We start from the raw sequence: 12216 nt of genomic DNA on the forward strand, positions 1-12216 counted from the left end.
GCTGGCCCCCACCTGCCGCGGAGCACAGGCTCCGGACGCGCAGGCTCAGCGGCCGTGGCTCACGGGCCCAGCCGCTCCGCGGCATGTGGGATCCTCCCGGACCGGGGCACGAAGCTGCGTCCCCTGCATCGGCAGGTGGACCCGCAACCACTGTGCCACCAGGGAAGCCCCGGAACAGGTTTTTAACGCAGATGAAAGTGCCCTATTCTGGGGAAAAAAAAAATGCCACAAAGGACATTTATTAGCAAGGAAGAGAAGCAAGCACCAGGATTGAAGGCAGGAAGGGATAGGCTAACTATACTGTTTCGTGTAAATGTAGTCGGGTTTACGATTAGGACTGCCCTTATCTGTAAAGCTGTTAACCCCCCAGCCTTGAAGGGAAAAGATAAATACCAGCTGCCAGTCTCTTGGTTGTACAAGGCCTGGACAGTGAGAACCCTTTTTTTTGATTGTTTCCATCAATGGTTTGTCCTTGAAGTCAAGAAGTGCCTTGCCAGTACTGGGCTGCCTTTTAAAGTTCTTTTGGTATCGGACAGTACCCCTGGCCACACAGACCCCACGAGTTCAACACCGCAGGTGTCATAGCAGTCCCTTTGCCCCCACAGACAACGTCTCTAATTCAGTGTCTAGGTCAGGGGGTCATAAGGACCTTTAAGGCTCATTGTACGTGGTACTCTATGGAAAGGATTGTCAACACTATGGAATAGAACCCTGATAGAACATCCTGAAAGTCTGGAAGGAATATACCATTGAAGATGCCATTGTTGTTATAGAAAACCATGAAAGCCATCAAGCCCAAAACAAATTCCTGCTGGGGAAAACTGTGTCCAGATGTGCATGAGTTCATGATTTATGACAAAACCAATCAAGGAAATCATGAAAGGGTTGGTAGATATGGCAAAGAAGTTGGGGCTGGGAGTGGGGGAAGGGTTTCAAGATTTGGATCTTAGAGAAATTCAAGAACTAATCGTCACCACACCAGAGGAGTTAACAGAAGATGACTTGATCGACGTGAGTGCTTCTGAACCGGTGCCAGATCATGAGGAAGAAGACGTAGAAGAAGCAGTGCCAGAAAACATTAACATTAGACAATCTGCCAGAAGGTTCTGATTATTCAAGACTGATTTTGATTTCTTTTATGACATGGACCCTTCTATGATACGAGCACTGAAACTAAAGCAAACGGGGGAAGAATTGATACTGTATAGAAACATTTTTGGAGAAATGAAAAAGCAAAGAAGTCAGAAATTTCGATGTACTTCTATAAAGTTACACTAGGTGTGCCTCCCTCTCCTCCTTCTCTTCCACCTCTTCCGGCTCTGCCACCCTGAGACAGCGAGACCAACCGCTCCTCTTCCCCCTCAGCCTACTCAGCGTGATGCTAATGAGGATGAAGACCTTTATGATGATCCACTTCCACTTAATGCATAATAAACGATCATCATGCTGTACAGTTGATAAACTTACCTGTTGTGTATATGTGTGTCTTTGTGTGAAAATCTGACACCCGTATGGCAAGGACTGTATGAGATGTTTTTGTGTCATCATCATCATCACCTAAGTATTCATCATGTAGCACATGCTGTGCCAGACTGGTATTGAAGTGGGTAGCCTATCCTTACATAGGCATAGGGTGAGAGATATTTAATATAAAATTAATACTGTGTTTTTCTTACTGTTTTATAACTTTGCTTTCAAAGAATTATACTACTGCACAGTATACCTCTCTCGTAATCGAGAAACTGTATCAGGCTGTCATCACAGATAAGTGTTTTTTTAAAAAATGTAACAGTGTTTCTAATACTGTATTATGAATATGACTATCATACTCTATGCCACAAAATTTTTAAAATGATTCATTCATTAGTATATAGGCTAGATGATCGTGAAACAATCGTATTGATTATACTAGGCTACCATAAAGCAATCATATTGCTGCTTCTTCATTATCAGTGCAGGAATTGTTCTACCTGTAAATAAATATGAATTTCTTTTTCACATTGTCTTTTCGTTTTTGATGTGTAATGTTAGCCTGTATAGCATCTACAGTGTTTTATAACATATAAGACAGTATTGATGTAGGTACTGACAGGTCATTCATCTTGTAAACAGATGATGTAAGCTTACAGTATCAATAGATACAGTACAATACTGTAAATGTATTTTCCTTATGATTTTCGTAATATTTTCTTTTCTCTAGCTCACTTTATGGTAAGAATATAGTATATCATACATATAACATACGAAATATGTGTTAATCGACAGTTTATATTATTGGTAAAGCTTCTGGTCAACAGTAGGCTATTAGTAAAGTTTTTGGGGGAGTCAAAAGTTATACATGAATTTTCAACTACATGGGGGGTCAGTACCACTAACCCTGTGGGTTCAAGGGTCAACTGTATATGGTAAATGTATATGGAATTAGGGTAAAAGAAATAGCTGCTGGGGGAGGGAAGGAATTAAGGATGGGTACGAATCAAGATTCTTAATTGCACATGATGAAAATTCAGTGCACACTTGTTTTACCAGGAAGGGAATGTGTTGGCTCATGTGATTGGGGAAGAAGGCTCCTGATAACAACAGGTCATTCTAAAGTGGTGGTCCTCAACTAGAGGGGTTTTGACCCTCAGGGGACATTTGGTAATGTCTAGAGATCATTTTGGTTGTCGCAGCCTGGTGGGGTGGGGCAGGTAGGGCAGGTGGTTGGGAGAGGGAGTTGTAAGGGGATTGAGGGGGGCTGCTACTTAAATCTAGTGCACAGAGGTCAGGGATAGTCCTAAACATCCCACAGTGCACAGGAGAGCCTCTCCCAGGAATCTGCCATCCCAACATGGCAGTAGTTGCAAAGCTGAGAGGCCCTGGGTTAGTATTTTCCTTTCTGTTTATCTACCCTCCCAGGTCCCTTGGCCCTGCTTCTCTCTCTTTCAAGCCATCTCTTGCAGTTGTACTTTTTCCAGGGGAATGAAAGTACATGCTACAGAGAGAACCAGGCATCATGCTAGTTTCCCATGGGAAAGGCAAATGTTTTTCTTTATCCTTGTTTCTTATAATGATTCCGATTGGTGTGACTTACTCATGTGCTCTCCCTGAGCCTGTCACCTTGACCAGTGGGATTGACCAGTCCTGAGAGGAAGGTGTATAGGGATTCTGTATTGAGAGACCCTCTCTCCCACAACTCTATAGCATGGAGGAAGGACAGTTCCCTTAATGAGAGGATGTGTTAGCAGAAGGGAGACAGAGGGTGCTCAGTGAACAGAAGCAAGAGATGACCCACAAATATGACTTTGTGGACTTCTTCTTTTTTTTTTTATGAATTTATTTATTTGGCTGTGTTGGGTCTTTGTTGCTGCGCGTGGGCTTTCTTTAGTAGTGGCAAGCAGGGGCAACTCTTTGTTGCAGTGTGTGGACTTCTCATTGTGGTGGCTTCTCTTGTTGTGGAGCACGGGCTCTAGGCATGTGGGCTTCAGTGGTTGTGGCTTGTGGGCTTCAGTTCAGTTGTGGCGCACGGGCTTAGTTGCTCCACGGCATGTGGGATCTTCCCGGCCCAGGGCTTGAACCCGTGTCCCCTGCATTGGCAGATGGATTCTTAGCCACTGTACCACCAACGAAGTCCCAAGAGGTTCGTTTCTAATTGAGCTTCGGAGTGCAGGTAGGTGTTGGGCCAGTGGAGAGGACATGGCAAGACAGGGCTTTTTAAGTATCCATAGGGGGTGAGAGGAGGGTCTGGAGAGGACCAGGCTGGGGAGGAGCTGAGTGAAGGCACAGAGGTGGGAAGAAAAATACCTGTCCAGGGAGCTGGGAGGTCATCTGGCTGGAGCCTTTTGAAGAGCGAGGAAGGGGGAGGTGAAGCCTGATGTGGAGGAGGCCTGTATGGCAGGGGACAGGTAGTACGTCCAAAGGCATGAGGGGGACACTACAGTTTTCCCATTGTGTGTCATTTCAAACAGACTTGTGTGTCGCAGACTTGCCTGGGGATGAGAAGCTCCTCCCCTCACGGGAGGGAGCTTATTAAGTATATGGGTTCCCAGCTCCTCCCCTGGAGAGTCTGCTTCAGTAGGAATGGGTTAGGGCCTAGGGACCTTTTTTGGAAAAATTAGCACTCTAGGCCCTGAGCGAGTCTGGGACCACTTGTGTTCTGGTTGGCGCATGGCTTTCAGGCTTGAGTTGTGTCCTCACTCCATCGCTCTCCTAGTGTGAACACAGGTGAGTTCCTTCACTTTTCAGAGCCTCTGTTTCTTTATTTGTATGATGAGATAATGCCATTTCTCATACAAGCTGAGTGTAAGGCTTAAGTGATACACAGGCAATTTGATGCCTGCCTGGAACAATTTTAATAAATTGTCTTTAGATTTTTGCAATTTTGAGAGATTTTAAAATTAAATTGAATGGGCTGTTCCCACCCCTCCCACCCGCCCCGGAGTTGTTAAATTTTGAGTAAAGGTAAATCTTTCTAGGCTCCATTTCAGATGTTTCCTCCTCTGTATCTCTCCCTTTGCACCCTAAAGCCTGCGCTAGCTCTGTCCTCTGAACTCTTACAGGGCTTCATTGCGCCTCTCCTGTCATAGCTTTCCCTTTCTACTGCAGTGGAGTTTGGCCTGTGTTGTACCTCCTGTGAAATGGGAAGCACCCTCACTCAGCAGTAACCTCTGAGCTGCCACTGTCTGTACGATGGGGAGCCAGGCGGGTTGGGCATTGCCCTCAGACACATAGGAAGGGGTCATGTCCTCAGGCTGCAGTTACCAATTTTAAGTGCCACGAAGGAAAACAATGGTGCTATGAGGGAGGTTAATGGGTTAGACGTATTTTAGGTGGCGGGGAGGGGTCAGGAAGTCTCTGAGGAAGGGACATTGCAGATGAGATGGGAAGGATGAGTAGGAGTTTGCCAGGTTAGATGTGGGGAAGTGTTTCAGGCAGAAAACCCAGCAGAGGCAAAGGCCCTGAGAGAGGAAGGAGCCTGGTTCACCCAGGGAACCGAGGGCACGTCCGTGACTTAAATGTGGTGGTATCCGTGCCTGCCCCCCCCCCCCCGCAGTGTTCCATATGCCACTTTGTGTGGAGTTGACACCCCATGAAAGATTGCAGAGTGATTCTATAGATATCTCTACTCTCGTTAGTGGGGGTTGGGAGGGGATAGAGCAGCGCTTTGGGTGTTTTCCCTCTAATGCTCTTTAACTTGCATGGGTTTATGTGTCTTAGGTCTGTTCACTACATGGGTAGATTTAACCCACGTCAAACTGGAAAACTTTATTCTTCTGAAATTCCTGAAGATTTATCAGAATCCCTAAATAGAGCTTTGGTTTAAAAATGGGACACGTCAGTATTTTTTGTTTCTCATAAGTAATTAGCCACTGGAAATTCTGTTGACTTCCGATTGGAAGGTAAAGTGCGTTGTCCTATGTGCTCGGCAGGTTTCTGTCACACCTCCTCCTCTTCCTACACTTGGACATCGGTGTCCCTCAGGGTGTCACGCAACAGGTCACCCACAAGGTGGCACAGCACCTGACAGGAGCCAGCCATGGAGACAACGTGAAGCTTCTCAACAGCATGATCCAGGTCAGGACCCTGTCAGCCCCTAAGTACACCCTTGCCTGCCTTCCCAATCAGACACCCCTGTGCTAACATGTCTATGTGTTGGTCATTTCAAAGCACTTGGCACAGTGCTTTTGACCAAGAAGGTCAACAGATCTGGGTTTTGTAGTGGAGGTAGGTATTATTTTATTAGTGTTTTAAAAATGGGAGGCTGGTTATTACCTTTCACGTCACCTGAGCCCTTTCTCCGCAGGCCCACATCTCTGTAAGCACTCAGCTCAATGAAGTGGGCCCGGTTGCCGTATTGGAGTTCTGGGTTCAGGCTCTTATAAGCCAACAACTTTGGTACCGAGAACAACCCATCCTCTTCCTCATGGACCATTTGTGTAAAACAGCTTTTCAGCTGATGCAGGAAGACTGTGTGCAGAAATTGCTCTACCAGCAACATAAGGTAAACCTGTTAGAGAATTTATCTTTCAGTCATCAGCTAGATAGTAGTCTTCTAAGGAGGTTCCCCCACATGCACCCTTCTCAGTACTGCTCTGTGGCCACTGCCTTTTTAAAGCTCTGCCTTAACAGTGTCTTATCCAGTAACCGTAGTCTGCTAAGTGCAGATCCTCATAAAGCCAAAGGAAGGACATCCCAGGAGGAGCGCTGCTCATTACATTTGGCTATAATGCGCAGCCTGGGATTGTAACTGCTGGTGGACTAATTATTGAAATCTGTGTCTTACCAGAATCTTCCATCGTAGTAAGGTAATTGCTGATATTCTTGAAAAGCTCATCGATTGTGTTTTTTAAAGCCTCCACTCTCTGCTCCACATGCTCCCCTGGTGTAGAATGCTTTGGGCTACCACTGTGACCGGAGTCTGCTCTCTTCTTTGGTGAGCTGGATCGTGGCAGGCAACATCACTCCTTCCTTTGTGGAGGGCTTGGCCACACCCACTCAGGTAGGAAACCCACTGTGGACCATTTGTTATCTTTTTTTTTTTTTTTTTTTTTTTTTGCGGTACGCGGGCCTCTCACTATTGTGGCCCCTCCCGGATGCGCAGGCTCAGCGGCCACGGCTCACGAGCCCAGCCGCTCCGCGGCATGTGGGATCTTCCCGGACCGGGGCATGAACCCGTGTCCCCTGCATCGGCAGGCGGACTCCCAACCGCTGCACCACCAGGGAAGCCCTGTTATCTTTTTGAACTTTAATATTGTTATCATCCTTACCTACGTTACTAATAGTCTAAAATAACTAACGTCTGTTAACACTTACTATGCGTAAGAATACTTTTTCATTTAATCCTCACAGTAGCCCTCTGCTGAGGTGGTGCTGTTGCTATTCCTGTCTCACAGGGGTGTTAACTGAGGTTTTATGGAGTCAAGTGGCTGGCTCAGGGTCAGACAGCTCATGATAAGACTCCAACTGCCTGACTGCAGAGCCTGCCCAGCTGCAGGGCAGAGCGTTTAAGTAAGAGTGGACGCTGGAACTGGACCACTCGGGGTTCAGCCTTGGTTCTGCCATTTGCTAGCACTGTGCCTTGGGCAGCTGGCTAACCTCTTTGTCCTCAACAGTCAAATGGGAATAATGATTGCACCTCCATGTAAAGCACTTAGAACAGTGTTTACTAGGTGTTGGCTGTTATAGTTATCATCATTATCATTAATTCGCAGCATTATTTTCATCATTATCACCACCTCTCAAGACTTTGTGTGTCCCATTATGTCTCTGTTTTATCACTTAAATTAGTAGTAACATCCTTCAACTTTGTATCACATGCTTACCTCCTGCTCTTCCTCATACCTCTTGTGATCCAGCTGAAACACACTCCATGCTGTTATCTGCATACATCTTTGGAGTTTCCATCTTTTGCCTAGCTGATTCTCTTCCCAGGCATGCCTTCCCCTCCAGTCTCTGCCTAGTCTTCTCTGGTATATTACCTTCTCTGATCCCACCCTACCTCCTCTGGTTTCCCGTAGCACTCAATCCCTGATCAGTACTCACACTTCTCACTTTACATTATGGTTACTTATATTAGTCTTGTCTCCTCTGGTGAATGCAAAACTTCTTAAGGGCAGAGCTCACATCTGGCCCTCTTTCCTGTCCCTCGTGATACGGAACCTGCGCACTAAAGTTGAGCAAACAAACATCTTCTTTTACTAAAGTAGCCTTTCTAAAGTAATTTAACAGTTTTCAATGGCCTATTTCATGTAAATTTATATCTGTGATAAGAGTAGAAATAGGTATAAAAACTATGTGTTAATTTTAGGAACTGTAATGTTTATTTGTGGAATGTGAGGATGTATTTTGTCTGTCTGAGTTAGTAGCTCATTCCCCTCTTTACCTGGTGTTATTGTAGGTCTGGTTTGCATGGACAGTCCTGAACATGGAATCCATCTTTGAAGAAGACTCCCAGCTCCGAAGAGTTGTTGAAGGGGAATTGGTTATAAACTCTGCATTTACCCCTGACCAAGCTCTGAAGGTGCAAATAGCAGTTCTGCATTTGAGTGGTAGAAGGTGGTTCACACTTTGATGCTGATGGGTTCACCTGTAGCTTTTGGACTTCTGTGTTTTCTTTTGTTACGAATGTTTGGAAAGCACAGTAACCAAACTAATGCTTAACATGGTGTAGTTGAAGTGTATACCTCCTTTCCAAGGTTCTTTTAACATTGAGAGTCACAACCTAATAATTTGAGGCTGTGTTCATTGTATGTGTAAAGGGGATTGCCTTTGTTCTAAAGCATCAGAATCCCCTAGAGAGCTTGTTAAAAATCGGATTCCTGGACCCCGGCCTCTGGGATTCTGAGTCTGGAGTGGGACCAGTAATTTATTTTGAAAAACTCCCTAGCTGATCCTTAGGCTAACTAAAGTGTGAGAAAGACTGGAATGAGGCTTTAGAATTAAAGACCTTCTATTTTCAGGTCCTATAGTATAGACTTTGCTTTTGGATTTCAGAGCCTGTCAAGGGATTTATCATTCTTGAACGCCCATTTAAAATCTAAATTTTCAGGACTTCCCTGGTAGTTCAGTGGTTAAGATTCTGCACTTCCAATGCAGGGGGCGCAGGTCTGACCCTTGGTCGGGGAACTGAGATCCCACCTGTCATGCAGTGTGGCCAAAAAAGAAAAATCTCTATTTTCAAGAGGTTGATAAAATTTACTTTGGCTTTTATATTATTCTTGCCCTATAGTGTTTTACATGCAAAGGAATGGAAAGGCATGGAAATGAGATTAGACTAGGTGATGCTTAAGACCCAGTCCAATTCTGGGGTCTGTGCAATTCTTGAAAAAAAGCTGCCCTACATGTCTTGCTACTAAGGTTAAAGTGTTAGCTAGCGGGTCGGAGAAGTAAGGTTTATATGACTTTTCTTTTTTCTTATTGAATCGAAAACACCATGTTCAGCATTTCATTTGAATCACTTAGGAAGTGACTGTTTGCAATTGTGGTCATTACATGGTTGCTCAAAGCCCACCTCTTTTGTAGAAAGCCCAGGCTCAGCTGAAACTCCCCATCGTCCCGTCCCTCCAGAGGCTGCTCATTTATCGTTGGGCCCACCAGGCTCTCGTCACGCCTTCTGACCATCCTCTTCTGCCACTCATTTGGCAGAAGTTCTTCCTCCTGTATCTTCACCGCCCAGGACCGCAATATGGGTATGGTACCCAGAGTAGTAGTAAGTTTCTGTGAATCAGTTCCCACCTTTGCATTGCTCTGCAGCTCTGTGTTCTCACACTGTGGCATGGGAGTTAGAGTCATTGTCTGGCTAGGAGCCTCCCTCCTTTCCTGTTTCACGTCTATCAGACTAGACCTTTTCTGAGTTCAGGGTATCTTGTGGCCGCTCTCTCTTTACCACCCCCCATACCCAGTTTGGTGAAGACAACACCCTGGGACCCTGCAAGGTTAAGCAGAGAGCTTCTGGAGCTGCAGAGGGAGAGACTGTCCCAAACTGAGGCTGCTTGTGTGGCCATGGTGGAGCTTGTTCGAGGGGACTGGTGATGGGTAGTGCAGCTGTGGACGAAGGCCAGGCAATGCCTGGGGGGAGGCCAGCATTTCCACTGGATGTGAAGGGACTCTGGCCGGCCATGGCTGCTCACTGTCACTGACCATCGCTGTCTGGCTCCAGCTCTGTTTCTAGTTCACCTGCACTCCCTTAACTCACCCCTTTGAAACATACGGATGTTGATTCTTCATCACTTCTGTTTTCTACCAGATTGCAAGTTCTTTAAGAAAAGGGACTATCTTTAATGTCTTCTGTACCTCTAAGTGGTGACAGTGTCTTGAATTTGCATAGCATTTCGTTCTTTTAAAAACTGCTTTTATATGTGCCATCTTGTTGGAGCCTCATTATAACCATTGAGGTAGAGATAGTATGTATTAATTTAATAAACTGACTTAACAGACTGTAATTTTGTGTCACATAGAAAGAGCATCTTGTGTTGATCCTGTTGTGATCTGTGCTTGCATTTTTTAAGGCTACCCGTAGATGGTTGTATTGGAAGAAGGTTTTTTCAAAGCCCTGCTCATATCAGTTTGCTAAAAGAAATGAAGAGGCGTCTGACTGAGGTGGCTGACTTCCACCACGCTGCGAGCAAGGCCCTCCGAGTTCCAGCAGAGGGCAGTGAAGGGCTGCCAGCGACCCAGGCTGGCACCCCTGCTTACCTGAGTTCACCAGAGCTGCACACGGAGCTCGTGAGGTGAGGCATGGCTATTTAGCCATTTATGTTGTTGTTTGCAGCACAGGTACTTGTGCCGGCTCTTTGATTTGTGTTACAGCTGCTAGATGTTATTCTCTTAACCTGTTAGATTGAATATGGAAGGTGGTTTTGACTATAGGTTTGCATCTTGTAATGTTTCTCTTTTGTGTTTCTTACGAGAGTGAATCAGCAATTTGGATGTACCTCTGTGAAGTGCCTGGAGTCTGAGTGAAAGCTCTTAAACCCGAGGGCTGGTGACCGCTTCTATTTCTTTATTTAATAACAGAAACAAACCAAAAGAAGTGATAAAGCAGGTTAACAACTAGTAAAGCCTGCTAGGATAGTTCTCTAAAAGAAATAAACGACCCAGGCAAGGTTCTTTAAGTGAGATTCATAGGCCCTTTAGGGGATTGTGGGATCCACCTGGGGTGCGGTGGATTCATAATCTTCCAAAACTGCTTCTAAAAATAGGCTTAATATTTGCATCCCCTAAAAGGTTAAGAACTCTGAGGTAAGTGTGTGTCCCCTTCACACTGTTCTTTCACCTTTCATTTGTAAGCTTGATGTAAACGAGATATTAGTCTTATAAATAAGACTTAATAGGGCTTCCCTGGTGGCGCAGTGGTTGAGAGTCCGCCTGCCAACGCAGGGGACACGGGTTCGTGCCCAGGTCCGGGAGGATCCCATGTGCCGCGGAGCGGCTGGGCCCATGAGCCATGGCCGCTGAGCCTGTGCGTCCGGAGCCTGTGCACCTCAACGGGAGAGGCCACAACAGTGAGAGGCACATGTACCGCAAAAAATAAAAATAAAAAAGACTTAATAGAAACAGCTCTTAATAATGAACTCTGAATACAAAGTGAATACAAATGTCTTGGTGAGGAAACCCAGTGTTTCGATCCAGCACTCAGGCTTCAGGCTTGATTGACCTCAAAGCCTTAGGGCTTCTCTCAGCCTCCAGAATCATTTCTCCCTGTCTCTTTCTTGCTTGAAGGAAAATGTATTTTTATCTGGGCATAACCATTGGGAAGGCTTTATCTCTGAACATTTAGATCAGCTAAGAAAGCCTTTGATGTTCCCTTTTGCCCTCCTTTGGCATGTTGTGAAGTAGACATATAACCGAGTCAAGCTGGAAGGAGCTCCGTCCCAGCCCCTCCTGTTTAAGAGCCTCAAAGCTCTGTCCCAGGGTCTCTTCCTACATAGACTGTTGCCAGGGTAAAGGTGGTATTTTTCCACTTTATTGAGTAAAGCCCAGCCACACCTCCTGGTCCCCACCTGGTACTTTGTAATTTGTGTGCTGTAGACTACTTTGGTACCTGTTGCTGCAAACAACTGCTTAAAATACCAGTGATCTGAGCTAAATGGACTGTCTTCCTTGTAAAAACAAAACAAAATAAAAACAAAGGAAGCATCATTAAATTTTTAAAAAAGTTTTTACCGGAAAATAGAGAATTTTTTTCCCCCTGTTTTTAGCTTTCTTTTGTTCCTTCTTCATGGGAACAGGGTGCATACATGCTATGGGTTCTATTTGTGATTCCTTGAGGCAGGGGATTGTCATTGAGCCTAAAGCTGGCAGGTTCTTCCAATGTATAAGTTTAAAATGGCTTTTAATGTTTTCTCTGAAAGACAGAAAAGGTGTTTATTTGAATGTTATCTAAACTTTTCCAAGCACCAAGGCTCACTGTGACTGATTGTCCAGGAAAGAAAAGCATGAAATTCAGATCCTTGGATTGTGTTAAAGTCACCTTCTCCAGTTATTTTTTTCTGTGTACTGTATTTAACCCTCTTTAGTAATAGAGGTCACAGAGCCCTTTCTTCACACCTTTTGTTTTAGCAATTATTGCATCGTACTTAAATGATTTGTGACCTTTCTCCCTTGCTGGCCCTTCTTGGGAGTGTGGTGGTTGGAAATATTTTCTGTGTTATGTGCTTCCGAACTTTTATCTTTTAGTGCCAGTGCTCCTAGAGGTGTAAGAAACTTCATTTGCCTGCACATCTTTTTGTATTTTAT

At 45.1% G+C, this 12216-nt stretch overlaps 1 protein-coding gene across 4 annotated transcripts in view; it reads left to right on the forward strand.

Annotated features, from left to right (window-relative positions):
• Positions 1-12216, forward strand: part of EPG5 (ectopic P-granules 5 autophagy tethering factor) — a 134357-nt gene that overhangs the window by 55176 nt on the left and 66965 nt on the right. For all 4 annotated transcript variants that reach the window (XM_079941983.1, XM_079941984.1, XM_079941985.1 and 1 more), the window contains exons 18-23: positions 5409-5553; positions 5783-5980; positions 6368-6478; positions 7877-7999; positions 9001-9167; positions 9987-10208. In XM_079941983.1, the coding sequence (XP_079798109.1) occupies positions 5409-5553; positions 5783-5980; positions 6368-6478; positions 7877-7999; positions 9001-9167; positions 9987-10208 (966 nt within the window). The remainder of the gene's footprint in view (positions 1-5408; positions 5554-5782; positions 5981-6367; positions 6479-7876; positions 8000-9000; positions 9168-9986; positions 10209-12216) is intronic.

This window comes from Stenella coeruleoalba (genome assembly GCF_951394435.1).
Source record: "Stenella coeruleoalba genome assembly, chromosome: 14".
NCBI classification, from domain to species: domain Eukaryota; kingdom Metazoa; phylum Chordata; class Mammalia; order Artiodactyla; family Delphinidae; genus Stenella; species Stenella coeruleoalba.